Source organism: Astyanax mexicanus, chromosome 23, assembly GCF_023375975.1.
Source record: "Astyanax mexicanus isolate ESR-SI-001 chromosome 23, AstMex3_surface, whole genome shotgun sequence".
NCBI lineage: Eukaryota > Metazoa > Chordata > Actinopteri > Characiformes > Acestrorhamphidae > Astyanax > Astyanax mexicanus.
In genome coordinates, this window is record NC_064430.1 from 30,233,083 (window position 1) to 30,258,746 (window position 25,664).

The 25,664-nt window shown below is 37.0% G+C and overlaps 2 protein-coding genes across 5 annotated transcripts in view; both read right to left on the reverse strand.

Moving 5' to 3' along the window:
• Positions 1–1,185: 1,185 nt before the first annotated feature.
• On the reverse strand, positions 1,186–3,327 carry LOC125787125 (uncharacterized). The gene is made up of 3 exons (XM_049470894.1): positions 2,992–3,327; positions 2,424–2,527; positions 1,186–1,442 (listed from the first exon to the last, which is right to left on the reverse strand). The coding sequence occupies exons 1-3, from the start codon at positions 3,249–3,251 to the stop codon at positions 1,186–1,188; spliced, it is 621 nt and encodes a 206-aa protein (XP_049326851.1). The 5' UTR covers positions 3,252–3,327.
• Positions 3,328–8,815: 5,488 nt separating this feature from the next.
• The window catches only part of apba2b (amyloid beta (A4) precursor protein-binding, family A, member 2b), a 255,994-nt gene continuing 239,145 nt past the window's right edge, over positions 8,816–25,664 (reverse strand). For all 4 annotated transcript variants that reach the window (XM_049471040.1, XM_049471042.1, XM_022665124.2 and 1 more), the window contains 4 exons: positions 24,667–24,879; positions 21,492–21,611; positions 18,849–18,989; positions 8,816–14,234 (listed from right to left, as the gene is read on the reverse strand). In XM_049471040.1, the coding sequence (XP_049326997.1) occupies positions 14,163–14,234; positions 18,849–18,989; positions 21,492–21,611; positions 24,667–24,879 (546 nt within the window). In that variant the 3' untranslated portion in view covers positions 8,816–14,162. The remainder of the gene's footprint in view (positions 14,235–18,848; positions 18,990–21,491; positions 21,612–24,666; positions 24,880–25,664) is intronic.

The window sequence follows — 25,664 nt, forward strand, 5'->3', positions numbered from 1 at the left end:
TCATTTCTAATTTTTTACAAATAAATGCTTTAACTGGCAATATTTGTTTTTGGAATTTGGGGAGAAATGTTGTCTGTAGTTTATAGAATAAAACAACTATGTTCCTTTTTTTTCAAACAATTTAAAGCATTAGTCTGTGTTTTTTAGTTGCTATAGAACTATCTGACTGACAGCGGTTTTAACCAATCAAATCTTTTTAAAATGGCTTCTGCCCCCACGTGACTGCTGGTGGACCCTTCTCCTGATTTTGAGAACGGTGTAGTAATGAATCTAAGGACAGTCGAAGGACAGTCTAACCAATCAGATTCATGATTTTCACTCGGGGGCGGGGCCATGGCTGTGGTGAAGGCGTTACGTGTTGCTGAGTCATAAACGGAGCTCATGCTGGATTAATTCAATAGTTAGCGAACTATTATGGAATTGCGGCTGTAAATGAGACCAATATTGTGTCATATCATATTAAAAAGGCCTTTAAAGGCTGTCCTTCAATGTGAAACTAATTCACAGTAATAAAAGGCCGCCTGACTGGTGAGTTTTTGTGTGTACCTAATGTTTTGGCTGCTCTGGCGTACTGTAGACATACAAATGAGTGATCTTTGTTGAACGGTTGTACTTGTAGGAAAATTAAGCATTTATTGTTGGGTCTATTGTACACTTTTGTAGTTTGTTGTTGTATTTAATGTTGTAATTAATATAACTAAATCAAGAGAGAGAATATGTAGTTACTGTAATATTTGTCTATGTGTCGGTCGGCGGCGGGGTGGTGGAAATGCACGCCACTGATAAATAGCAAAATCAAAGAACCTGATTCAGAAACTGAAGTGGTCTCTTATTTTGTTCCAGAGCTGTATATATTAGAAAAAAGCAGATAAAGATACTTTACTTTACTTTACTTTGACATCCATTTAATCATAATTTTTTTTTGATGGTCTTTGTGACTGCACTTTAGGGAGTCTTTTAAAATGGTTGAAAAGTTCGATCGACTTTTTTTCTTTACTTAGTTAAATAGCCCTATTTAATTTAAACACAAGTGTCTAAAGATTAATGTCTGAACAGCTAGCCCCGCTGGCAGGGTCGTTGGACCCTTTGCTTACATCAACGCTGGATTTTCTCTTAATAAACTTTTTAATAAAACTGAAAAAATATACTATTGGAAATATTTAACTAATATAACCCCGCCCCCCTTTAAGCCCACTGTGCCTTCATTGGAGGAACATGATATGTCTGTTTAATTATTAAATCTGTGCCTGCAGTCATGTAGCTGGTGTTTAAAAAGAAAAAACACACACAGTCACTGAGGAAAGTATAAATTATAGCCAGCATGTTTAATGCTGAGTAAAGGCAGGATCCTTGATGAAGTTCACTGCTGTAATGTGCAGATCTGGGGTGTCGCCTGGCCTGGACATCCGGGGGGAACAGCCCCGAATGATTATTCAGTAACCCTGAATCATAATAAGAATTAGAGAACAATCTAAAATGAATGCATTACTATCTTAAATCCAGTAATCAGAATAAAGATAAATACTTATCCAAATTATTGTGAGTTACTTTTTTTTGGTCATATTCCTTAGTTCCTTTGTGTCATGACCAATCAGGCTACAATAAATGCCCAATACATCGCTTTAACCCAGTTTCTGCTCATATTTCCACTGAAATGGAACCAACATTTGGGTATTACCACCCAGAACGGGTGGAAGGAAACGTTTAGCTCGTTCTGACTCACAAAGGTGGAAACTACAGTAGCTTCCCTGAGCAAAAAATCTAATGTAAAAGTAGAATGGGAAAGGTAGGTAGTTGGTATCAATTTTAAAGTGGTTGCTAAGGTACTCCAGGTGGTTGCTAATGTAAAATAACAAAAGGCTAGCGAGCTAACAAGCTAACAGGCTAAAACTAGCACTTGGGCTGAACATGCACACTCACTGTTGCCGGCAGCTGCTAAAAAAATATCTAATAAAGAAACTTGTAAGTAATTAGCTACTTTAGTAATCAGTAATTAGTAATCAGATTACTTTTTTAAAAAAGTAACTATGCCATCACTGACTACAACCACTTGCAGTTTATTTTCTAATATTTAAAACTCACCTCAGGAGTGAAAAGCATCGGCACAGATCATCGATTATCTTTGTGTCTTCTCCTATAACAACAGATTGTACACAAATACAGATTTTACTTTTCTAGCTTTCTAACTTCATAAATCCAGAAATCAGAGATAAAAGATTTGTATAACGTACCATTTAATGAAGGAAGCTCCGCCTGTCCATGTCCAGCTTGTTTTGCCCAGATTTTGCCCAGAAAAATGTAATACTCTAAATTGATCTGATAAATTGAATACTCTAAATTCTAGAAAGGCGTTATATAAGTTGAACTTCATACATCATCCATTCAAACATCATAATTAAACTTAATTCTGTCCCATAATGCACCTTTGTTCAGACTGATCTCAGGTTTCTTCGGTGGTGCTGTGTCCTTTGCAGAGTCAGTGCTCTTCCACTTCCTGGTGGATTGTTTTATGGTGATCTCAAGTCTCCTGCAGGAAAACAGGACAACTCTGTACTAGAATACATACAGTACTGGAACTTTTCAAAAAGGGACATGCACTACTGCTTATACTCACACTGCATTATTATTATTATTATTATTATTTTTTTTTTATTATTAATAGCTTATTATTAATAATACTTAATAACCATTTATAATCTCCTTTATAGACAATTTATGTGCTGTATTGTACATATAGTGTCTCCCATTCTTTTTTTAATATATATATATATATATATATAATCTTATTATATATAATATTTGTAATTTTTGTATTTTTTTGGGGAAGGAGAGTAACATAATTTTAGTTCTCTGTATGTCCTGTTCATATGCAGTATTGACAATAAAAAAACTACTTCAACTTGAACTTGAACTTAAAGAACACGTTCCAATGAGCCTCAGCGAGTAAATAACTTTTATAATTATTTATAATTAATGGCAAATGAAAATTACCCTGCTGTCTTCTCCAACACCTTCCTTTTTGCAGAACTCTCCCGGATGACTTCATCCTCGTTCTGCAGCCTGTGTTTAATCCCCCTGTTGATGGTCTGATTAATCTCAGAGTCAACAGTTGAGATTTTGCGCCTTCTGTCCCTTCTAGAAGGACGTTGGTTCTGCCCTCGCTGGGGGGTATTAATCCAGCTCTCTCGGTTCAGCTTTAATCGGCGCTGAACTGGCCTCTGGTTCAGATTCATTTCTGAAACTGATTCCATCACACTCGTTTAGTAAGAAGTAGTTCTAATCAAAAGCAGAAACTCTCCTTCTTCACTCAGGAGATCCTCCTCTCTAAACTCCTGCTCCTGAGTGGAACTGCTGCTTTTGGAACTCTTGCTTTGTGACTGCGTGGTGTGATGTCACAGTTCTGAAGCCAGTGGCCTCCCTCCTGCGGTAACCGTGACGAGCTAGCTTCTTCAACTAGTAGTCAGGTGACCTGGGCTCTGACCAAAAGGGCTCCCTACTCCCTTTATTAGTGTAGCGCTATTTAGGGAGACACTACTGTATTTAGTTCACTAAGTACACTGAAAACAACTTTCTGCAAGTAAATTTAATTTCATGTAAATTTAAGTAACTTTAACTCAGTTTTAAGACTTAAATGTTACATAAAGTAAATAAGTGAACTGAACTTCAGTCAATCCTGTCAGTCCTGGCCTTGTCTCATGTCTCTGTGTGTTTTCCCCACGTGACCTGTACTCCTCTGTGTCTCCTGTCTCAGTAGTTTTCCACCACGTGTCTCATTTGTAGCTCCGCCCCTTCCCCAGGTGTTCCCAGTTCTAGTGTGTTTCCTGTTTGTTTAAATAGATCCCCTGTGCCACTTGTCTCTCGGTTGGTCTTTGGACTAACCTCTGTTGTTTTGTCTCTCCGTGTTTATTCTGTGATTCATAGCTCTAGTTCTTGCTCCGTGTTTATTTCTTGTTTAGTTTTCTAGTTTCTTGTTTCTTCCTCGTTTCCCCAGTCCCCTGCTTAGTGTTTAGTTCCTTGTTCTCTCCTTGTATATATATCCCTGCCTTGTTTAGCTTAGTATTTATTCTGTTCCTCGTTTGTTTCTTGTTAATTCCTGCGCTCCTTTGTGTTTATCTGTTTATTTCTAGCTCCCTGTTATTTTCCCTTGTTTACGCCCTTGCCCTGTTTAGTTTATTTATCCGCTGTCTAGTTTAGCTTCTTGTTGTATTTCTTTGTTTATATCCCTGCCCTATTTAGTTTTGGTTATTCCTCGGTTGTCCTTGTTAGTTTCTAGTTTCTTGTTTATCCCTTGTTTATGTTCTTAGCTCTGTTTAGTTTCTCGTTTAGAAGCCTCCCTGTTTGTTTTAGTTTTATCTCACCTCCGTTTCTTGTTTATTTCTTGTTTACTTCTTGTTTATTTGTTTCTTTTGTTTACCTTTGTTATTTATTTAATAAATTATTTATTTTGCCCTACCTGCATTTATTTTTGCTGAATCAATCCTTTCTTTCAGTAAACTTTACTTAATTTCTGCTTACAATATTACCTAATTACCATTACTCAATTTATACAATATTACTCAAATCATTCATGATGCATAATATATTATAATTCCTGAAATTTTAATATTTGTTTAGTTAAAACACACATATCACACTGTCTCAACACATGGACGGCATGTAATACATTCTTTTTAGTAAACTAAAGTATACTAGTATTTATTATACTAAAAAGAATGTATTACATGCCGTCCATGTGTTGAGACATTAAGACAGTGAGACTTGGTCTATTTACAAAATAAATCTTTGAGATTATGTAAATATTTGAATGTGTGTTTTAACTACAATTCTATATAACAGTGTTGTATAAACTAAGTAATTGTAATTAGGTAATATTGTATGCAGAAATTAAGTTTAATTAAAGAAAAGATTGACTGAAGTTCAATTCATTTATTTACTCTATGTAACATTTAATTCTTGAAACCCAGTTGAAGTTACTTCAATTTATCTGAAATTAAATTGACTTAAAACAGCAAATGCAGAACGTTGCGAAACCTTTTTAAAGTAAACTGCACTGTTTTACTGATGCTGTTTGATGGTATTTAAAAAAATAAAGCTAAATACTTTTGTACATCACTCTGTGCAGATTTTTATTTGATAAAAATGTTGAGGACCATGTGTATGTATTTTCATTCCTCCTTCAAAATATATGCTACATTGTTTTGATCTATTGCTTAAAATATCTATTAAAAAATTATTTAAGTTTGTGATTGTATTGTGAAAAAAAGGAAAAGTTCAAATGCATTGTAAACATTCAGGGCCATATAACCCAATAACAGGCCCAATACCCATAACATGTAGACACCTTTTGACTAGTTCTAACTCACTTGATGAATATCCTACAAACTTCAATAGATTTGCATGCTCAACATTAATAACAGGTAAAAAACTTTTGATAATCTATAAATGTGAGAGGTGTGTTTCCAATCATATCAGACCTTTTTACACATCACCATCCTATGCTCTGTTAGGCACCATTGTGCCAGTTGGTGCTTGAACCCGCTGATTGCCGCTTGCGGCTATATTTCTATATTGTATTCACGTTTCACTCCGTCTTTGCTCTTCAGGTGGCCTCTAGCAATTGACATGGTGGCTTCCATCAAGGTGAACGTGAAGCCTCTGGTCACTCACCGCTTCCCGCTGGAGGAAGCCCTGCAGGCGTTTGAGACAATGCCACAGAGACTGGGGATAAAAGTCATGCTGAAATGTGACAAGAATGACCAAAACCCATAAATATGATCTTTCTGCCAACTTTTAAAAATTAATTCTAAAAGTATTATGAGACTTTTATTTTAAAATGTCCAACTTTTTCTAATTACTTTAATTTACTCTAATTAGACTTCTATTTCATGTTTCTTTTTTCTTCAAATTTTTCCCATTTTCTCCCAATTTACATGGCCAATTACCCAACCCACTCATTAGGACTCCCTCTATCACTAGTGATGCCCCAACACACCAGGAGGGTGAAGACTGTGAGACTTGCTCCCTCTAAGCAACGGCAGCTTGATGGCAAACCTGCATGAGCGGGGGTTCGAACCAACGACCTCCCGCTCATGGTGGAAGCGCTTTAGACCCCTGGACCACTTATTTGCCCCGGAAATACTTATTTTTAATAAAATATGTGTGCAAACTGAAAACTTGAATGAAAGAAGGAGAATGCAAACATATTGCTTCTTAATGTAATGCATATTAAAGGAATATTTATAGCAAAGTAATTTCATGAGCATTAATTAATCATTGGTTGTTGACAGACTGTTTAAATGACAGAGATCTAATAAAACAGAATAGCATTAATATGTTAATCAGCAATAACAAACTCAAGTTCAGTTAAAATTCCACAAATTATTTGTTTGTATTGCAACTTTAGTCAAATCTAAATGTGTAACAGGTGATACTGTTAATGCTGATACTAATATTATTTATTTTATATTACTGTAGAATTATGGAATTCTTGTAGAATTATTGCTGTGCTAATGACTATTTAAGCAATCATTGGCTGAACCAAGCAAATTCTCCACATCGCAGTGTCCTGTTTTGACCTCTAGGGGCCGACAGAACCCTATAAATAAGATCTCGTATATTGTCACACAACCTCAGGCCTGCAGGGTCTGTCCTCTCTGTTCTGAAGAACTACAAGTAGTGCATGGTGGCTTAGAGGTTAGCACTTTCGCCTCCCAGCACTTGGGTCTTGGGTTCAAGTCCCTATCTGAAAGGAGGTTCCATGTTCATGTTCTATGTCTGAGTGTTTCCTCTCATTGTCCAAAAAACATGGAGATCAATTAAATTGGATACTCTAAATTTACCCAGATTTTTTTTATTGATCTGGTGTGTGTTTAAATGTATGTATGATTCGTACATTTACACACATACATTGATGTCCAGGTATGGATTGGCACTCTGTCCTGGGTAAATACTGTAGTGCCCAATGCAGTCATCCAGCTGGACGGTGGTTTCCGGTTGAGAGTAGGCCGTGTGCTATTGGCTGCCGCTTCTCACCGGTGTGTGGATGAGTGCTGAGTATAAATGGTTGTGTGCAGAAACAAGATTGTAAAGCATCCGTGGGTTTCTAGTAGGGGTGTCACGATTTCGATATTTCGGAATTATGTCATGGTCTCGAGCATCGAAGTCAAAAAGAGGATTGACGATCCCTCCCACAAATGGCGCAGCACACTGTAGCTCAAAGAGCAGCCCTTTCTCCAGAGAATGTGGACATTGGTTTTGTTCAGAGGTGGAAAAAAGTACTGAAAAATTGTAATTAAGTAAAAGTACCTTTACTTTGCTAAAATTCTACTCAAGTAAAAGTAAAAGTACCCATCTAAAAATCTACTTGAGTAAAAAAGTACTCAATTTAGAATGTACTTTGAGTAAAAGTAACATAGTTACTTTTAATTATTTGATGTAAAAAAGTAAAAACAAATCATAAACTAAATAGTTTTTAATGAACTTTTATTACACATAATAATTTGGATCTTTCAGGCAGTATTTGTTCAGACCAGCCCATAAAACATTTTCAAGAACAAGTGGTATAGGTTTCTATGATTCATTTTTTCTTTACTATTAAAAGGTTATGGTCATATAGGCGATTATAAACTGTAATTTTATAGTTTTACAGATCATTATTATTTTTTATTTGCCATTGCTGTGCTTTAACTGATATTTACATGTTCTTCTTAAACATTTAAGCAGATTGTTTAATGATAAAAATAATTACACCACATGTTGTATGGCATGAGGACGTTATTGCCTCGTTATTCCATGTGTGAGCATTAGTGTAAATTTTTTTTTTCAGACAATTGTTTTTCCCCCAGCATTTTATTTTTTACTCAGTAATTGGGAGTTGTCCAATGTAGCGAAGTAAATTACTTGTGTCAAAATGTACTTGAGTAAAAGTAAAATTACCTATTTTAAAAACTACTTTAAAAATTACAAATTACTCATAAAATCTACTCAATTACAGTAACTTGAGTAAATGTAATTCATTACGTTCCACCTCTGCTTTTGTCTAGCCTCAAATATGTTAATAGTTTTGGTACCTTAAGGAGCATCTTTCTCTCAGATAAAGTTAATAATATATCTTTATTAAAGAAAAAAACTTCTCATTCTCAGGGACCGAAAAAGTCTTAGTCTTATTTTTCATGTTTAACAGTTATAGTAGGATAGAGTTCAGTCTGTTAAGGCTCTAATTGTTCTATTATTTTTTAAATGACTGTTCCTGTATTTTTTTTATTATATTATATATATATTTATTATATTTATTTTGTTATGTTGCACATTGCTGTTTTAATAGTGCACACTGCTGCTACCAAAAAAAGCCACTAGATGGCATTACATATACATCTTAATTAAATGATTTAAATGTGACCATTAGTGCCTAATGTGGTGTATTACAGATCACTTGTATCACTTTGCATCACTTAAATCAAGCCCACCTTTTGAAATAAGATATTGTAAATTTGATGAATCAAACCAATGACTGACCATAGACTAATCTAAAACTGGCATAGGCCTCTCTGCTGTAAAAAAAAGAAAAAGAAAATCGAGAATCGAATAAAATCGTGACACCCCTAGTTTTTAGAAAGGTGCTATATAAGTGTAAATTAATTCATTCTTTTATTCGTAAGTGCTCCAGGTGAGTTTCTCAGCAAGTAAAAGTTTTACTTTTGAAAAAGTCCTCACCTGAGGAAAAGTTCAGGAGTTATTAAAAGTCTGGAACGCTGCCATAGTCGGATAAGATTCATATTCAGCCGCTCTGGTGGTGAAGTAAAGCAGAAAGCGAGTCTGGCAGGGGTAATGTTACACTTTATTGTTTTTTTGGTCGCCATAATGACATTGTAGGCTGCATGCAGACAGGTAATTATCGTGGTGATTTGTTGGCTTTTCTCGTTTCACCTTTTATTACAGTTTCAAAAGCTCTCTTACCCAGCGGTAAGGCCTTTGGTCACAGTGTGAACGTATTTTCCTCAGGGCCCGAAGCCCGACGACACAAAAGGGCTGGGACGGGGTGGGGGGTGCTGGAGTCAGTGGCTTTCTACATGAGCACAATACTAAACAAGATCCGCAAGGTTTATGTACAGACATTCTAATACTGCGCATTAGGTAATGGACACACTATTAACAGCACATTTACATTCACAAGTGACTCCAATGACTTTCAGTTGAGCGCACACACACATACACACACCCGCACGCACGCACGCACACACACAAAAATGAACGTAGCACATTAAAAAATAAACTCTCAAATCTCATACAACATGTATGCCTTTAAAACAAAAGTCATTTACAGTGTGTAACCGTAAGTCTAACTGATTACTGTTATTATTATTATGATGTGAAAGGTTGAACCCAGTAATTGTAGTTCACATGTAGTCGATTACAAAAATCTGCACACTCCCATGTTAAAAAAAACCCATAATATCGTAAAATGATTGGCTTAATTGGAGTTAATGCCCACTAAATGACAAAGAGTCCATCCTCTGATAAATTTACATTACAAAAAAAATTAAAGCAAAAACACATTCCCTTCAGCTGCTTGTTGCTTCATACTGTATGTACATCAGTTCTAAAAAGCGTCATTCTTTAAAAGTGTGGTTCCATCCCAGCTGAACCCCAACGTTCAGTAAATGTTATTATCTGTTTCAATTTAGATTGAGACAGGGGTGTCCAAACTACGACCCGCGGGCCATTTGCGGCCCGTTTCCTTTTTTGGCATTTTAGAAATAGAATGAAAGTTGGCCCGCTGTTAAGCAGGTTTTTATAATGTGAGATTCAAAGTTTGAACGCTAGGTGTCAGAAACGGACCAAAGAGTCTAAAAGCGGAGAGAGTGCACAGTCTTAGCGCAGAAAAACGGGCCAAAGAGTCTAAAAGTTGCCGTAATTAAGGAGTTTAATATTAAGAGACATCATGAAATTAAACATCAATTTGAAAAATCTTAGTTTACACAACACTGTCAGAGATAAAGATAGTAAGTCAAGTAAAATGGTGTGTAAATGAAATAATCAGGAAAATGTATTATTTAAAGTGGTATATTTCATTATTTGTTTTATTACAGAGTCTGTGGCCCGTGACTTCAAATATATTTCTCCTTCTGACCCCCAACAAAAAAAAGTTTGGACACCCCTGGATTAAGATTTTAGGAGACCAAAAAAAAATTTTAGGACAAAGTTAAATGCCAACACAGTTGGATATACAGCCAAAACCCAACGTCTGCTTGAAATTGTAACGTTGTTAAAATGTTGATATGTAGTTGGTTTTAAGTACATCATGGTATTTTATATAACCCAAATCCAACGTCTGTCTAATGTTGGAGCAGAAAGTTTGTTTGGTTTAACTTTTAAAGTCCAACATCATTCAAATTCAGTCACATTAACATAAAACACCAAAACCCAACATCTGCTAAACATACCATACTCAAACATTTTGTTAACATCAGCACAACATGACATTCTAACGTTCTCCAATTAACTCCAATTCACCATCTGTCCAATATTGGATCTTGATGTCAACCCACTGTTGTTTCATTCCCAACCAAAATGGGAATGTCTGTCTAATGTTGGAGATTGATATCAACTCAATGTTGGTTTTTGATGGATTTTGTAAAAGAAAAATACAATGTCTGTACAATGGTGAAGTTTGATGTCAATCGAATAGTGGTATCTGATGGACATGTGCTTTGTAATATTGACCAAAACTTAACATCTGTCTAACATTGATACTTGATGTTAACTCTTGACAAACTTGTTGTTTTTTGATGCATATGTGACTTTAATCACCAACCAAAGTTCAATATCTACACAATGATGGGTTTTGACATCAACTCGATTTTAATTTCCAACCAACATTCAATGTCTGTCTAATGCTGGTGCTTGATGTAAACTTGTTATTTAAAATAATAAGTGTTACTACCAATAATTTTATTGCCAGCCAAAATTTAACATCCGTCTGACGTTCAAGCTTGTCTGTCTAATGTTCAAGCCAATGTTTTTGTAACAGGTAACTTACTTGGATTACCAACCAAAATGTACAGCCTGTTCAGTGTTGATGCTTAATGTCAACCTAATGTTGGTTTCTGACTGATATGTGACTTAAACTAACAACCAGAATTCAAAGTCTGTCTAATGGTGTAGCTTGTTGTTATCCCAATGGTGGGTTTTGCTGAATATGTGACTTGGATTGCCAATCAAAATTCAGCGGCTGTCTAATGTTGGGTTTTGACAGATTTGTGACTTTGGTTACCAACCAAAACTCAACATCTGTCTAAACGTTGGAGTTTGCTGTCAACCAAATGTTGGTATTCAATGAATATGTGACTTACCAAGCCAATGCACTGTCTACAAAAGGCTGGATTTACTTCAACCTGATATGAATTCCCAACCACAATAATAACAACCAATAATAACAACATCTGTCTAACATTGAAGTTTGCTGTCAGCCCTGTGGTGATGTTTCACAAACATTCCACCTTGATTACCCACAAAAAATCAATGTCTGTTAAATGTTGAGTCTTGATTTCAGCATTTTCATTTTCAACTTAACTGTCCGATATAATATTCCAACATCTTTCTGATGTAGAATTGACGTCTGTGTCGCTGTTTATAGACCACCACTGTGGACAGTTCTGACTCTGCAAGTCATCTGTGCTTAAAAAGTTCAGGGTAAGTCGATTCTGGGCTGTAAAACTGCTGTAAGGAGTTCCCGGAGGAGTGCTGGAGGAGTGTATTGTGGTGAAGATGTAGAAAAGCTGTTATTTATGTTTATGTTATTTATTGTTATTTTCCACACAAAGATTGAGATTAGTTGTAGCATTCGCCCTGTTTAACAGTGTGATTTATTATTTGCTTATTGAGATGAGTTACTGCGGATGGAGTCGGCGCCTCCTGCTGGGTATTAGGTGCAGGAGGCCTGTTTTCAGCTGAATTCAAGTAAAGGCTGGTGGTATGTTTAATAAACTGAAGACTGGGAAGCAGGAGACATTCATCTCAGCAGGAATAATGAAAAAATCCTATTTCCTGCTGCTGATGCTACACTATGTGAAGTTAAACGAGTATATACAGATGGTACAGATGGTAAAATATAGCCCTCGATGTTGAGTGAAGTCAACATTCACTGTGGGGAAAGTTTTAAGTTGTTCCAAAATTAAAAAAAAAACAAGTTTTGACATGACATACACTTTTTTAAACTTTTTTGTATAGATTCTGCATAAATAAATGTTTGAGATCCGTATTGTTCAGATCGTTTTGTGCTAATTTAGTATATTTTCAGTGATGGTGAATTGAAACAAGAAGTAAATTCCTTTAAAACCTTCCTTAGAGAAAATATATAACCATATTTTTCACACTATAATGCCCATTCCTTTAATTTTCCCGAAAATTGTCAGAGCACTTTATTTGTATGAATTTTACCAGTCAGATATTAAGGAGCAGTAAAGCCACTCTGCTAAAGTACAGCATTATACAGTGAGTGTTTCAGTTTAGTTCTCCAGCAGTATTAGCATTAGCTGCTAACCACGCTAAGCGTTAGCTCTTTCACTATTCAGGGGTAAGTATATATATTGGACTGTAGTCTGCGTGATTACTGTGTTAAAACCAGCTACGTAGGACGAACCGCTAGCTAATATCTCCCTGGCTTAACGAAAAACACTCAGGGTAGTGCTGTCGGGGGCATTAGTCGCTAACTGCTAGCGGTTAGCCGCTAATGCTAATGCTCCAGCTTTAGTGGAAATCTGGAAATCTAAGCTAACTGTAAATAAGCGGAAGTGCTTTACTCACCCAAATAAACAGTTTTCAGAAATCTGTGTAGATTAACATCCAATGCTTATTTGACTTGTCTGATATGTCTTTAAAAAAATTGTTTTGTTTACTGTTTTGTTTACTTAGCTTAGCTTACAGGTCTCACCACCCAGCGGTTAGACTTGCTGAATTAGTAAGTGAGGTCTATTAGTCTATTAGATCAGTACAATAGTGGAATTTGCAGCTCAGAAACTGCAATGTTCATTTGAGTTAAGCTGTATAAACAGCAAAAACTGGAGGGTTTTCCTTTTAAAGAGTTTTTATTTTTTTAAAGATTTAAACAGTTGAGAGTTGATTTACATGCCGAAAGATTAATATCACCTGAACTAAACACCTGAGACATACTTAAACAATATGGTAACATCTAACATTTCTTATTACATTACACAAAATGTAATTTTCCAATTGGCTCCTGGCATCATTTATTTGCATTATGAGTGTGTCCCTCCAAGTCTTGTCCACTAGGGATACCTTCCCTTGGTTAGTCAGTTATATCAGATATGTGGTTGTTTGTCTGGCCACAGTGTTGTAGGCTATAAGAGCAATTTGCCATTTTCTGTGCTGTAGAAAGTGTGACAAAGAATGGCAATGCAGTAATTCAGTGTTAGATTAAACTGATTATTTGATTAATCTTCTTCCAATTAGCTTAGCAATTTATAAAGGAACGCTGGCAAGATGTTAAATTTTAAATTATTTTAAAAGTGTTGATGTGTAGCCAGGTCAGTTTTTTTTTATATATATATTGGAACAACTTCTCTCTCTCTTCCCGGTTCTGATTCAGCCTCCAGTCCTGCTATTTTTGGGCGTTACATGGGTGGACTTCTCACCCTGGCTTTTCAATTCCTATCCTGTATCAGAATGAGTAAATATGTATATATATATACAGCACAAACGTTTCCACACACAGGAGTCCACACACAGGAGCAAGACACGGTATCGTTAATAGAAAATAAATAACACGACGAGGGGAGCGCAAAAATCAATATACAGGAGCTTCCCTTCCTTATTTGCATATAGGAAAAAAAAAAACAGGATACATCGTCTCAAGCTTTCACAATCAGACCATCAGAGCGACTCTTACTGCAGGAACACACACACACACACACGGCACAGACCAGACCCACCGGCTCTTCAGCAGAGGAACCGGCGAGTGTAAAAGAACGGGTTAGGGGGAACCGAGAGTGACGGGTTATCTTCTGTGAAGCGAAAGGAGAGAGCGAAGGTTCTGGAGCATGACGAGAGACAGATATCCTCAGACCACACAGACACGCCGTCTTCCTCCTCCACAAGTCTTTAGTACACACTGGCTCCTCACCAGTCTCAGAGACTCAGTTCAGTCATATATACATGGGGGTCTCCTGCCCAGTTAGGAGCCTAAACATCGCCGCTGGCATTGTCTTCATATGGATCTGTGTAGAGAAGAGAGAAACGCAAATATTATTAATATTATTAATAATAATACAGCCAGCATAAGCTTAGACATACAGTAATACAGTCATAGTGATTATCAGAGGTCATCCCACATTTATTTAATTACAAAGAAACTTCAATAAAAAAAAATAGACATAGCCATATGAACAAAAGTGTTGGGACAATTCTGTTAGTATTTTGGTTGCTCATTATTTCTTCTCAATTCATCAAGAGTATGTGTGAGAAAAATGAATTGATAAGTTAACAGTATAACTGTCGGAGGGACATATTAATTAGAATATTTATGTTTATTTATCATTATAAATTCATTTTTTTTTATTTAATATGGTTGTTAAAAAGGGCTAAAAATCAATACAAAAAGGTAAAATCTGTTTATAAATAGACTTCTATAAAATAATATTTGGTTAAAAAAAGAGTACTTGGTTCAGTGCTGCTCTACTGTGGAGCGTAATGAATCACGTGACACAAGTTAGTTAGGCGGGTAACTGGAGAATTGTGGGTCAGATCTAACTTTATATCTGTTTAATATTGTTTATCAATGTGTTTAATGTGCCTTTTTGTAATTAATCTCATGTTTTGAGTTGTACACAGTATTGTTGTGCTAGCTAGGATGCTTTGTTTTGTCGTAGTTTTCACGGTTTCCGATGAAGGACCAGAGAGAAGGAGAGAGAAAAGGAGAAATAAACCTTCAAAAGACATCAGTATTACTCGTGGCTAGGGCTGCCACGATTAGTCGACTAGTCACGATTATGTCGACTATTAAAATAGTCGACGACTAATTTAATAGTCGATTAGTCGTTTTTTTTTTTTTTTTCTTTGTTTTTCTCTCCAAACTGCTGCGACTGCCTTTCTGTCCTGGACGCACATGCGCAGTAGTGGAAACCGGGGTAGGTAGTGGACGACATCTCAGGACATTATACAGACAGGCTCTGGTTTCATGGCTACCCCGCTACAGAACTCAAAAGTGTGGGATCACCAAGAAAATAAAAGTGAAACGCGTGCAATGCAATATCTGCAATGAAGAACTTGCCTTCCTCGGCAGCACAACCGCGATGCACGAGCACCTGAAAAGGAGGCATGTTGTGGCTGATTAAATGACGAAGAAGCTAAATTGCTATTTAGCTGCTAAAATTAGCGTAAACAGAGCGTTAACTTAGTACTTAACTTACTCATCTTGATAGCTTTAAAACAGAGGTCACTAATAGGCGGACCGCGATCCGGATCCGGACCCAGACGTTGTCACAAATGCCGTCCCAAACCGATAAACTACAGAGAAGGATTTCATTCTGACAGTGGCTTCTGTTTTCAGTGCTTTTCGGTGCAGTAAACTCACAGATCAGTCATGTGTGGTGTAAAATCACCAAACGCTCTCCTCTGCCAATCAGATCTGTGCAGACCGCTGCCCTGTGTACGGTAATGTACACAATATCTGGACAGAGAGGCATTTTTTATTAATATACTTTTTTTTCATAATAGTTCAAACAACTTCACGGTTGAGATGTTTCATAAATGCCAGTGCCTTATCCTTATTTTACACAGTTGTTTACACTTTATGCTAAACAGTAAAATAATTGTCTGTTACAACAAGCTGCATATTTCATTAAAGGTTTAATGAACTATGATTTTAATTGTTTTTATTTTTAGTTAGCATATAGCTGAAATCTAATGTTGGTTGTATAATAGCAGCTGCATTCTATTGTGATAAACTGTGTTTTATATTCAATTAACGTATGATCCGATTAGTCGACTAATCATAAAAAATAATCGGTGATTAGTCGACTATAAAAATAATCGTTTGTGGCAGCCCTACTCGTGGCCATTATTCCATTAGACCGGTATAGGTACAAACAGCTTTCAAGTACCTCTATTAGCTGTAGGTACAATATAAAGAATACTGTACCACAGTTAGATCTCGCAACGTGATTGGCTGAAAGATGTTCTAGAAATACATTATATAGTATTACACTTTAATGGCACTTTGACAGAAGATCTTCATGTATTACTCCCCCACATACAGAACACACAACCTAGCCCATATTTCAGTATGTACAAGACGCAGAAAAAGCAGCCATAACAAAGGAGAAAAAATATTATTATTGTATTTTTCGCATTAAAGGGCACACTGGTTAGCGCTAGTAAATGCCACCAACAGCGCTACACTGAGGAACCCTGAGTGTTTTTTTGGTAAGCCAGGGCGATATTAATTAGCGGTTTGCCCCATGTAGCTTGTTTTAACATGGTAAATGCAAAGGCTACTCCCCTCTGAACAGCAAAAGAGCTAGCCCGGTTAGCGGCTAATGCAGTTCCAGCAGTGCTATCCGGGGTTAGCAGCAAGCTATAAGCCGATAATACTCACCTCTGAAAAGCTAAAGAGCTAGGGCTTAGCATGGTTAGCAGGTATTGCTAATGCTGCTCCAGCAGTGCTAGCCAGGAGGTTAACGGCAGGCTAAAGGCCACTAATTCTTACCTTAGAATGGCAAAATAGCACTTAGTGGCTAACGCTAATTCTTCTCCAGCCTTGATGCTGGAGAACCAAACTAAAACTTCTGTATAACGCTGTACTTGAGCTAAGTGGCTTCACTGCTCCTTAATACCTGACTGGTAAAATTCATACATAACAGTGTGCGTCCACTGGCACCTTTCTTTAACGCATGTCGCCGTGCCATGATCTCTCGGCGCGCCGCGTGTGGGCGTGTCTGTGACGTTTTAAATTCAAATGAAGCAACAGATGTCAATCATAAGTTTAAGATTTAAAATGTTTAGTAAACCTCACTGTGATCTATAGTTGTATAAATCCATATTCTGCCATTTTAGCCTCTCTTGTGTGTTTAAAAGGCGCCTTTTCTGTGTGTGTGAGGCTCGTATGTGTGTTGCGTGGCAGCCTGCTGTTCCCTGATTGGCTGGACGCAGCATGGCGGCTGGATTCATTTGAATAAAGTTGAGATCTGCTCAACTTTTTGGCTGGAGGACGGGGCTGCGCTCAACGCAACACAACGCAACACAACACAGCATGCACCGCGACACCCAATGGTGTGCATTATAGTGCAAAAAATACGGTATATGAGTAAGAGATGGACAACACGAATTACAGTATATTAGACATTAATCAATTAAAAATTCAGCCAATCAGAAACAGCTTGATCTATGTCACTATCAGTGTTGGGCACGTTACTTAGAAAAAGTAATTAGTTATAGTTACCAGTTACTTCTTCAAAAAAGAAACTGAGTTACTGAGTTACTTCACTATAAAAGTAACTAGTTACCAGTAAAAGTAACTATCGTGTTACTATTGCGTTGCAATAGTGACGCGAGTGACGCGAGCCGAGTTAAAAGTACAAACAGGTTTATTAGCAGGCAAGCTAACAGATACTGCTAACAGGAAAGCCAGGCAAACAGCGATCTCACCGATACCAGAAGACGTAGTCAAAAATACAGTCCGAGTTCGAAACCGAGAAACAGTCCAACCGTACAACAAATCCAATAAGGGCAAAACAAAAGACATAAACCGATAATCCGAAAACAGGGTCGTAACGAGAAAGCAAAAACAGAACATAGGAAAACGCTTAGTATGCAACATGAGTCGACAATACCTCGCGGTGTTTGTTTACAAACGGATGCCTTAAATACAGGAGCTAGACAAGAATGAACCGGAAGTAATTCAGAATACAGGTGAATCAGAGCGTCGGAGCGTAACGCGATTGGGTGAAGGTGAAAGGTTATTATTGATGTCATAACCAGGGGAATTCTGAGAAATGGAGTCCGGTAGTGTGGAAGGAGAACAAGGCTGCGTGACAACCCCACCCCCTCCCTGTGACGTTTTTATTTATTCAAATCAAGCAAAAGGTGTAGTCAATCGTAAGTTTAAGGTTTTTTATCAACCTCACTGTGATCTATAGTTCTATAAATCCGTTTTCAGCTTCTCCTCCGTTGTTGAAAGGCAGCTGTTCTGTGTGTGTGAGGCTCGTACCACACACAGCGGTATTTTTTTTATCGAAGGGCGGGGCTCATGTAGCAGCTCTCTCTATTTAAATGAATAGGATGCGCTATGCTGGTGGACGGAGACAGGTGCGTCTTTCTTGCGGGCGCACCGCACTAACACTAACATTAGATTTCAAGATGCCGGCCGCGAGTTTGAGATCCCTGATTTAAAGTGCTCACTACAGACTACTGTCTCCCTCTTAGGATGAGCCTGCGGACCCTTAAAGAAGCCCTGGTCTCATCCTCCCCTACCTTGTGATTCACACACACACACTTGCGCCATTGTCTGTATGCGTGAAGTAAAAAAAAAAATTTGTTCAGCTGCTAAAGTAACGTGCAGTAACAGGGTGTGGGGAAATGGTAATGGCATTATAGTTACAGTCAGAGTAATTAGTTACATTACTCCTTACTAAAAAAAGTATTATATTATTTTAATGCTGTTACTCCCATCACTGGTCACTATACAAAGTAGGACAGATAATTGAAATACAGGACAGATGAATACAGTTCACCAGTTCACTACGTCAAGATAGAATATGTTTGATTTTAACGTTGATTCTGTTTGTGCGTCGTTAGTGTTGTTATTGAACAGGAAACTGGCTCTAAGCTCTTACCTCCCCTACAGAGTTGGACAGGGCCTGGACGATCTTTTCGTGGGCTGTGGCGACCACGCTCTGTCCGTTTATCTCAATGATGCGATGACCGACCCGCACTCCTCCCCGCTCAGCTATTCCACCTCGCATCAGACTGCAGATCTGCACAGAGAGATACACACATGCTGAACTGTGAGCATCTCAAGCTGATTTTAACTAGAGCTGAGCAATATGTTATCAATATCTATATACAGCTCTGGAAAAAATAAAGTTTCTTTGATTTTACCAAACTAAAACCTCAAGAATGTAATCAAGAGGAAGATGGATGATCACAAACCATCAAAACAAACTGAACTGCTTAAATTCTGGAAAAAGGGGGGCATAAAGTTATCCAAAAGCAGTGTGTAAGACTGGTGGAGGAGAACATGATGCCAAGATGCATGAAAACTGTGATTAAAAACCAGGGTTATTCCACCAAATATTAATTTCTGATCTCTTAAAACTTTATGAATATGAACTTGTTTTTCTTTGCATTATTTGAGGTCTGAAAGCTCTGCATCTTTTTGGTTATTTTAGCCATTTCTCATTTTCTGCAAATAAATGCTCTTAATGAAAGTCTGCAGTTTAAAGAATAAATCAACAATGTTTATTTTTTTCAAAAATAAACCTGTAAATAGCAAAATCAGAGAAACTCATTCAGAAACTAGAGTAGTCTCTTAATTTTTTTTTCCCAGATCTGTATCTGAAACAATTTTATACAACATGTACAAATATTAATTTAATAATATTGCAGCTGCTATTTGGATTACCATCTGTATGTGATTTATTTTTTATTTTTAAACTCATTACATGATGGTGTATTTGTGCATATGTTTTATTTCTGCTGTTACAAATCAATACTGGTACTTTAATATTAGACTTTATTAACATTTTTATAATTTATCATCTTGTGTATCATCATTTCTCTGAAACAGATCGAGATATGAGTTTTTATCATATTATGCAGCTCTACTTCTAACCCAGCTTCTCAACAGCGATTGGCAAACACTGTTCTAGCTGATTCATCTGGACACTGATATTTAATCTGAGTGTGGGATATGAGCTCTGATTCTCAGTCAGATTTAATAAAGTGACTGAATCAATATAACATAAAGTTCTGTTTATGAAACGAAACTGCGATACTGAAAAAATGTGCTGAAGAACAAACACAGCTATCAGAGAATGTATAAGAAAATGTATCAACACTTTGAAAAGTTTCCAGTTAGGGTAACCTGTAACATTATAAAAATAATGTTGGGGAACTTTTCTTACATAACAATTTCAGCTAGACAAATCCTTTAAGTTTATGGAAATGCTAAAATTAAGATTTCATTGCACCAGAACATTTAAAAGCGTTAACATATTTAGTTAAAAGTTCTCAAATAATGTTCCCTGCCGGATGAATACTGACATATAGTATATATATAGAAACGTTGAAAGTAATATTCCCCAAACACTGACACAAGCGATATTGCAGCAATGTTATCAGAATTTTAAATGAAAATATTAGTACAAATAGAAGTACATCCAGACAACCTGACAGAATGAACATTCTAAGAACATTTAGCAAGGTTTTGAAAAGGTTTCAGGTAGGTTTGCCTGCAACAGGAATGTTTTAAAAAGTGTGACATACTGTCATAACGGTTTGCATCACATTATTAGAAATTTCTCTTATAACAAGTTCAGCTAGACAAATTCTAACTTTTATTGCAGCAACATTACCAGAACATTTAAAAACTTTAATGTATTTCTGTTACATTAGCCTTTATCGTTACAAAAATAATGTTCCATTTGCATCACCATGTTTTTAGAACGTTTTTCATTAACATTATGGAAACATTAAAGGTAACATTCCACAACCAATGTTGCAGTAATGTTATCAGAATGTTTAAAAAGGTAAATACAACTTGACAGAATGGACATTTTAGATGAATACTAACTTTATGGAAGCACTAAAAGTAACATTTCATTGCAGCAACATTACCAGAACATTTAAGAATGTTAATGTATTTAGAAATAATGTTCCAGGAATGTTATTAAAATGTGTGACGTAATCATTTTTGGTTTGCATCACCACAAACATTTTCACATAACACTCCCTGCTGTAAGAATATTAACATTTGGGGAATGTTAAAAGTAACATTCCCAAAACACTGACACAACAATGTTGCAGCAATGTTAATGAACAGTCTAAGAACATTTAGAACTTTTTGAAAGGTAGGTTAGCCTGTAAAATTACAGAAATAATGTAACATGGATGTTCTGAAAATGTTTGACATACTGTAATAATAATTATTAGAATGTTTCTCAAACAATAATATTCCCAGCTAGACGAATATTAACATTATGGCAACAAAACACAAGCGATGTTTATAAATGTTAAAAAAAAAAACATTATAAGATCATCAGGAAAACTTGACAGATTAAAAGTTCTATGAATGTTAAATTGTAACTTTCAGAAAATATTTTTATAATCATTTTTTGGAATTATGATGAAATTAAAGCAGGAATTCCCAAAGCTTCTGTTTTTTTAGACATGTATTAATGCTCAAAACTGCTGTTTTTCATGTTTACTGCTTCTCCACCAGAGGAGCTTCACACTGTGGGGTGAAAGGTGTTACTCACGATGCCGTTCTGCACGCTGAAGCCCAGCTGGTACTTGAGGTCCGGCCTCTTGATGAGGACTGTGGTCACAGGAGGGCAGCTCACGATGTTCAGCTTCACCTGCACCTGGTTCTTCAGACCCTGAGGCAGAGCCGGAGCAGAGAGCACGAATTAACCTCACGCCTACGCAGCTGTGCTTCACACCTTTACTGCAGTGAAGTGCAGATTTATGTTGGGATAAAAAGCTTTGTAGCATCAGTGGAAAACTAAATATGCTGGGATAATAATCGTACTGCATGGGTGATTATGTTTCATCTGGCAACAAGCTACCCTAACTTCTCATTTGTTAAGCATCCAAGAATCGCCCTGTGGTTGTGGAAAAGACCACAGGAAAGATTATTTGCATGAATCAATTAGAGAAACCGTCTAAGAAGATGCTGAAACTACTAAAATCAGGTTAATAACTGTTGAACGCATTATTAAAAAGTGTAGAGAGAAATGTGGTCTGTAAAAAACCATAGATCACTTAAAGGTTTGGTGAAATCAAATAGTAATGAAACAACACTAGAACTCAGGGATATGTTTAATAGTGAAAGTAAGAGCATTTCCACTCACACAGCGTGATGGCAACTCAAGGGATTGGGACTAAACAGCTGTGTAGTCTTAAGAAAAGCACTTATCATTGAGGCTAACCAGTAAAAAAAACTCTTAGCTTGGTAGGCAGCATTAAGATCGGACTCTTGAGCAATGGAAGATCATGTGATCTGATAAGTCCAAATTTATCCTGTTCCAAAGTGATGGGGCATCAGGGTAAGAAGGAAGGCCTAGTGTCTACAGTACAAGCCTGTGGGGGCGGGGGGAGGGGGGGGTGCTATGATCTGGGGTTGATGCTGCAGTTGGTCTGCAGGTTTAGGTTCAGCAACAGTATGTGCTGAAAGAATGAGGTCAGCTGACTACCTGAATATACTGAATATAGACCAGGTTATTCCATTAATGGATTTTTTCTTCCCTGATGAACACGACCATATTCCCAGATGATAATGTCAGAATTCATAGGGGTTGAAATTGTGAAAGAGTGATTCAGGGAGCCTGAGATCATCATTTTCACACATGGATTGTTCACCATGTCCAGAGTTTAAAGGAGAACTTTTGTTGTAGTAAAACATGATGAAAAGTACTTACCTTTGTTGAATATCTCACCTCCGCTCTCCCACAGCTTTCCGATATCCAGTAATTTTGTGATTTTTGCCCAGCAATCTTTATAACGGCTGCTTATAAATCGCTTTTACACTGTTGTCCAGTACGTGTTTGTACGTATTTGTAATGTGTGACAGCGTCCTGTATCATTACTACATCTCTACAACCAAGTAGAGTACTACATTACTACAACCAAACTGTTTGAAAATCGGGTATACATTGGTAGAGTTGTGATTGTTATAGGTGTATTAAACACCTTCCTCAGTGTAGATAAATGAAAAGTCTATATATATATATATATATATATATATATATATATATATATATATATATATATATATATATATGAAGAGTTTGATTCCAAAACGCGATAAACGCCATTTAAAAAAAAAATGAGTTAGAGCCAGAATCAGAATGTTATGTGACCACTATTCAATTTTCATCAAAACGCCCCATCCGCCGTGTAATACTGCCCTGCTTTCTCTCTTTCTTTCCAAAACGCGACAAACGCCAGTCTTGATTTCCCTCAGAAAGCCACATCTCCCCTCATCCAATCACAGTGCAGCATTCCACCAGCTGTAGAATGTAAACACGCGCCCTGTTGAGCCGGCCGGTATTTCGTGTAGCCTACTTTCACTTTCGTTTTTTCCCTCTCAAAGTCCGCGAAAATGAGCGGTTTTGATGGTATAGAGGAGCCTGTTCGTGAAGCAGTTATTGGAAAAAAAGAGAAAGCCATCAAAAGAATCTCATGTACGTGAAAAGGTAAAGAAAATGAGGCATTCAGGAGGGGGGAAATGCCGGCTGTCATCTGCAGTTCACACACACACACACACACACACAATACACACTATACTATACTACACTACACTACACTACACTACAGCACCTGAATGTAACGTGATTTTGGGGATTTTATAGTCTTAATGTCTTGTTCGTTAATGAAATTTTGCACTTTTTTTGAAAAGAAATGTTTTGAAATTTGTGTTTTTAGGCCCAATGGTCAAACTATTATATTCAGATGTACAATTTACTGTTATTTATTATTGTATTTAGCTAATTTTTAGTAAAAAAAAAATGTTCTATTGATGCCAAAGGATATATAAGACATTTTGAAAAAAAAAAAAACTTGGCATGGATTTATTGCGTTTTGCGAAAAAACGAATATTTTTAAAAAAATAAATCTTTAAATATTAAAATCTTGATTTGATTTTTTTGTGTTATTTTAACCTTGGTATGGTATTTGATAGTTTGAAACAGAAAACGGTGGTTTTCAGCCTACCACTTTCTTGCTAAAGAAAACCCTTTTTTACTCAAATTGATAAAAATGGATTTATAGCGTTTTGGAACCAAACTCTTCATATATATATATATATGTCATTATCAGTATAGTGATGGCGGCGCCCGGAGCACAAGCTACCATTACGGGATGTAAATAGTGGTTTTTAAAAAGCTTCTTGTGTACTTTTTAAAGTTATTAATGCTTGTTTTAAATGTTAGGGATCTGGAGATTCTATCAATGAGGTGTGGATCTACTTTGAGCCTGGATAACTGTGTAGAAAGCGATTTGTCAGGGCAAAATATGCTTCGAAGTGGCCTTTGTACAGAGTGCTGGGCCAAATGCACAAAATTACTGGATCTCTGAAAGCTGTGGGAGAGCGGAGGTGGGCTATTTAACAAAAGCGGGTACTCTTCATCATGTTTTACTACACCAGAGTTCTTCTTTACCACATTGAGACATTGAGACTGTGCTGGGAAAGGCCTTGTGCTGTGGTCAGGCTCTACCATCATCAATGCTGCAAGATCTTGGTGAAAAATTAATGCAATCCTGGATGAAAATAACTGTTGTGAAATTGCAGAAGGTTGTGGAACTGATACCAACAATAACAACCTAATATTAGAGTGTGTGACCTTCTTTTGGTCAGACAGTGTATGTAAAATATAAAATATGTAAAAATATATGATCTATTTCATCACTAAAGACCCCACGACTCTTGCTCACCTTGATGATTCCCTGACAGGTGGCGAGTGGAAGGCCCACCAGGCTGGTGTTGTTGATGGACATTATCTGGTCACCGATGCTCAGCTTCCCCGAGCGGGCGGCCGGCCCTCCGTTCATCATGTTGGCCAGAATCACTGTGGGCAGGATTGACCCCCAGCCAGACTCCACTATCACCACACCCAGAATCTCCCCCTTCTGCTTCTCCAGATGCAGCTGTGAGAGAGAGAGAGAGAGAGAGAGAGAGAGAGAGAGAGAGAGAGAGAGAGAGAAAGCAAAGATATACTGTATTATATAGCAGTATATATGCCACAGGTCAGTACAGCGTTCTATATCTTATGTAGGTCGTGGCAAAGGTCATAAAACATGGTACTAAATCCTACATCCATACCCCTATACCTATGTCTGTAATTAAAATTGCACTGTGGTTATTTTGTATTAATAATTTTCTCAATAAAATACATTTGAAAAAGTCATACCGCATTTCATCTTATCCTGACTTACAATACCCTTAAAGGAGAACTCTTACAACTGGACTTTTGTTGTAGTAAAACATGATAAAAAGTCCGACCTTTGATGAATAGCACACCTCTGTTCTCCCACAGCGTTCAGAGATCCAGAAATTTTAACAGTTTATCCAAACGCCCTTCAGACTGGGTGACACGGGGCAAAATGTACCCTGATAAATCACGTTTTCCACCGTTATCCAGCTCAAAGTAGCTCCACACCTCCTTAATAGAATCTGGAGAGCCCTGACATTTAAAACCAGGCATTAATAACTTAAGTGCAGAAGATGCTTATTAAAAACCACTGTTTACATCCCTTAATGCTATGCTATGCAGAGTCTATAGTAGCCGGTGCCAGGAGTAATAGCGGCACTCGGAGATAAAGCTAGCTTTATAGGATGTAAAAAGTGTTTTTAATAAGCTTCTTGTGCACTTTTTAAGTTAGTAATGCCTCACTTTAAGTGTCAGGACTCTCCAGATTCTAGCAAGGAGGTG

What these genes read in the sequence shown, in the direction of transcription:
- LOC125787125 (XM_049470894.1), bottom strand. Translation starts at nt 3,251, where the DNA reads ATGGAATCAGTTTCAGAAATGAATCTGAACCAGAGGCCAGTTCAGCGC. An exon ending in GTGTTGGAGAAGACAGCAGG is followed by an intron (nt 2,528 to 2,991) that starts GTAATTTTCATT and finishes GTTTTCCTGCAG; the next exon opens with GAGACTTGAGATCACCATAA. An exon ending in TGAGATCAGTCTGAACAAAG is followed by an intron (nt 1,443 to 2,423) that starts GTGCATTATGGG and finishes ATTATGATTCAG; the next exon opens with GGTTACTGAATAATCATTCG.